The sequence below is a fragment of the Glycine max genome, chromosome 9 (genome assembly GCF_000004515.6).
Source record: "Glycine max cultivar Williams 82 chromosome 9, Glycine_max_v4.0, whole genome shotgun sequence".
NCBI classification, from domain to species: Eukaryota; Viridiplantae; Streptophyta; class Magnoliopsida; order Fabales; family Fabaceae; genus Glycine; species Glycine max.
The window spans coordinates 6,779,633-6,783,933 of NC_038245.2; the positions used below are offsets into that span (position 1 = coordinate 6,779,633).

The following is a 4,301-nucleotide window of genomic DNA, read 5'->3' on the forward strand; positions in this document are numbered from 1 at the left end:
TATTTCTTGACCATATAAATAAAAGATATGTCATGAGGATCAATGCTATTATTAACACAATATAATAGTTCACATATCACATGACACTAATAATACTCCTACAATTTTTTTAGAAGATAATATTAGTTGTTAATTTGTTAATTTTTATTAGTAAGAAAGATTTAAATCTAGTATGTCTCTCTCCCTTGACCCTTAACCATACAATATAAACAACAAAAGATCATGATACTTAAGCATGACTCTACCTCTTACATATTAATAAAAGGAAAAAATAAAATAAATAAAAAAAGAAAAAATCATCTGATTTGAACTTCTCCAATTCTTCTAATGAGTAATGTTTATCTAAAACCGCAAACCCCTTTCTTTATTATTTGCCAACTTGGCATTCTTTGTGCAATTTGCAACTCCACAAGAGCACAAATTAAAGACATGACATAACTTGTGTTCTTTCATGTAAGAGCTCTTGGAGAGATCTTTGTTACTCAGAACAATGCCATTAAACTGCATCTTTCTTTCTTGGCCTCAGCTAATTCATAGGCAAACAGACTGCATGCACAAACCAAATTCACTTTTTGCCTAGAAACAACTAAATCATCAATTTGTCACACCATCTTTGATCTCAAACTGGATAGACTATGGGGGAAACCATTAGTGCATAACCAAAATAACAGCACAAAAAAATTGTTCTACACACCTGCATCCTGTTAAAGGATAAGCTATCTTCAAAAGGTATGTGCTGCTGAGTCTTGTGACCTTACATAACTGAGATGAACTTCTTGTGGCAGAAGATGATATTTAATATTAAGATCTTCAAGAATTTTCTTTAACTCCAGGACTAATTCAGATCTTCGGCTGTTCCTTTCCTTATAGTTCTGAAAATTTATGGTGTGAGTAACATTTAGACACATTTTCATCTTATTTACATTCTCAATATCCTTAACCAATACGTTGTGGTTGGAGCACCAGTGTTGAGGCTTACTCTCCAAATATCTGAAAATTTTATCCAAAAATATCAATTGACTAGAAATACACAGATAATGGAGACAATGTGCAAAGAAATCAGCCATCTCTAGTTTAAACAAGCACTATGGTAATAAACTATATCAGGAAAGTAAAATTGAAGTACAACATTTTGCTCCACAACAATGGAAGGAAAAGAACCGTGAAGTTAGATTAGTCATCATATTTATGAACATTATAATAGTATACTATTGGTAACCTCCTGGATCTACTACATATTTCTACCCCCGATCACCACCCTCCCTTTTGCTAGAACTCAACCAGAGGATAGATATAGATAAAAAAAAAAAAAAACATACAAAGCATTCAACTTAAATCTTATAATAACAGAATTAATAGCTAGAGCATAGTAAGAACATACGCTTTTAACTTCGCCTTTAAAGCTCCAATACTTTCAATAGAAGTAGAAACATCAACAGAAAATTCAACTGAATCTTGCATTTCTGGACTCCTGTAGAAGTTACTGATTGGCTTGGTTGCCAGAACTGAATTTGGATAGAAAATCTTTTCATTATCATATCTCAGAAAGACTGTAGTTAGTATGTTCATCTCTTCCACAACCATCTGTAAAGCATAATGAATGTGTCAGTCAGGTATTCTTTCTCATATGAATGTTGAGAGAGATCTGAGTTGAAAACTACCTGAACACCATCAACGACACAGCGATCACCAATATCAAACGGGTGTATCACAAAAACAAATATAATAGCTTCAAATACAGCCTTGGCTGTGTTGCCAAACATGAAGACCACAAGTAAAAGCTGGGATGAAATAAAGACAAGAACTTGAGTGTTTAAGAAACCCATAATAAGAAGCCACACAACAGTGATCACAATAATCACAATTACAGAAGCAAGCATATTCAAGTCATCAACAGCAGTTTTGGCATCATTTAGTGAATGTACAAGTGATCGGCGTTCAAGGTAGACTTTCACCTGAAAAACACGAATAATGTTGAGCATCATGCTCGTGGCATTGCAATAAATAACAACTTGATAGCTGGAAATAAAACATATGCCTGCTGTGAAAGACAATTTTTTATGCTTGATCCCGGGTTTTGAATTTAACAAATCTATATGTGAGCATCAACTCATCATGTTCCAGAAGTTTCAGTGCAGCAAAATTGAAACTGAAAGAAATTGGATCCTCATATATTGTTCACCAAAATTCTTAATATAAAACAAGAATGGTAAAAGAAACTATTTTTTTCTTTGACAAAAGGAAACATTTTGAAAATTGAATCTACGTAAATGCTCAATAAACATAGTCTAGGCCTTCTGATAAAATAAAATGTAACATAGACTGTAAGAAAACAACTTTACCAGCCAGTTCTTCAGAGACTTCCTCTTAATTCTTCCAGTCTCAACTGCCCCTTCAAATAGTGGAAGAACATTTTCCACTTCTTCAATTTTCATGAATCGCAAGAGGTCATCTTTCTCGATATACCTAGAAACATTTAGGGTGAAAAGAGAAGAAAAGACAATAATTCCAGAGAATTGAATCAGAAAAAAAAATTGCAGTTTTCAGAGGGTAACAATGTTACTTGTTTCCTGGCTTGGCTACGTTCCTGAAAATTCTATAAGCAGCTGCCTTTGCTTCCCACTCGCTAGTAATTTCATTGTCTTTCTGGTCACTCTCATCTTCAAAGGCACTCTCTGGTGTATAGGAAATGGTAGACAACCCAGAACTGCTTATCACATTAATCAACCCTTTCATAGTCCAAGCAGAAACTTTCTCTTGTTTCATTTTCTTGAGCTTGTCTACATCAATGACTTGTTCTTCCTTCCCTTCATTCTTATTAATCATGGCCTTAAAACTGAGTCGACCACTACTCGACATGTTGCCTACTGTTTCAGCCATATCCATCAAGGGAGGACCTGAAAGTGTCCTCAGAATGTATTGGTGAAAGATTGATACTTGGACCCTATCAAAAAATCTCGTAGATTGAAAATTTGAAGCTAACAGCTTTATCAAAAATGTTTTGGCTAACCATATAGCTGCTCCAATAAGACAAGAAGCAAGGGCCCTAGTAATGTAATTAAGAATCCTAGTAAACTTTCTGGCTGTCTCCACATCATGGTGGAAAAGCAGAACCCATGTCAAAAGAACCAAACTTAACCATACAAAGCCCTGAACACTATTCTTCACACCATAAACAAAATACAAAACTTTTTTCTTAAACAAGAAGTTCCTCTCAATCAAGAATACCAAAACATTGATAAACCACTCAGTGACCAATCTACCACATAGTATAACCAGCACCAACACACACCATTTCCACAGTTCCAAACCCCAAATTTCCCAATGTTGCAACTTATGATCTGTCAAGCTTGCAATCAAAAACCCCATTATGCAAACAAAAGCAAACCACTCAACAAAACCCAGTACACTATACTTCTTACCCGATCTCTTGGTCATTTCAATAAGTGCAGCCTTGTACACTTCTTCATCATCATCATCTTCTTCCCGCGGAGTCCCAAGCAAGGGGGTTCTTGGGGTAACAATAGTTGCTTCAGAAACATTCTTGTTGGAAGAATTCCTTGCAGATAAATTGGAACTTGTCATTTGAGCCTTTTCTACAACAAAGGTTGCGTCTTTTGGACATGGTGGCTCCACCAATCTGGACTTTGGCTTCGAAAATTCCGACCGACACATCAACCTCTTTGTAGTTGTCACCAACTCTGAGGAAACTTGACCCTTGTTTCTTAGATTCTCAAGCTCTGTGAGTTCACCATGTGAATCTGTAAACCCTTTACCTATGTGGGTGCTGTGCTGAGGAGAAAGGGAACTGATTTCAGCTTCTAGGGAACTTCTAGAATCTCTATGATCCTTCTCTGCATGCATGGCTTCTTCAGAGTCTGAAATTCGTAGAACAACCTCGTCATTCTTTGTCACTTTCTTGTCTGCCACGCCTTTGTCTTCTTCCATGACAAGGTGACAACTTTCTAGCTTCTCCAAACGCAGTGTAAGATTTCAATCAATACAACAACGATTTTCAGCAATATTGAAGCTGAAACTAGCAACAGGGTAACTAGGGGTTAGTGAAAATGGATATTTTCCAGGAAAGTTTGAAACTTTCTTATAATGCCGCTTGTAGAAATGCAAATGTTTAAGGTTGCTGCCGAAACAACAGAAGTACAAATATAATACTAGATGGAACCGGTGGTTAAGTATCTATTGGATAACTATTATCTGAATCTGAAATAGTTACTCTAGTTTTCATGTGAGAATGAATGCATGTTTGTTTTTACGTGAAATGATATTTTTGATGCAAGAAAGTA

At 35.6% G+C, this 4,301-nt stretch overlaps 1 protein-coding gene across 1 annotated transcript; it reads right to left on the reverse strand.

The window, feature by feature from the left end:
- Positions 1 to 354: 354 nt before the first annotated feature.
- Positions 355 to 3,630, reverse strand: LOC100813203 (mechanosensitive ion channel protein 10). Its single transcript, XM_006587962.4, has 5 exons — positions 2,564 to 3,630; positions 2,343 to 2,466; positions 1,662 to 1,955; positions 1,382 to 1,584; positions 355 to 990 (listed from the first exon to the last, which is right to left on the reverse strand). Exons 1-5 carry the CDS (start codon positions 3,583 to 3,585, stop codon positions 723 to 725), a joined length of 1,911 nt encoding a protein of 636 aa, XP_006588025.3. The 5' UTR covers positions 3,586 to 3,630; the 3' UTR covers positions 355 to 722.
- Between the last annotated feature and the right edge of the window lie 671 nt (positions 3,631 to 4,301).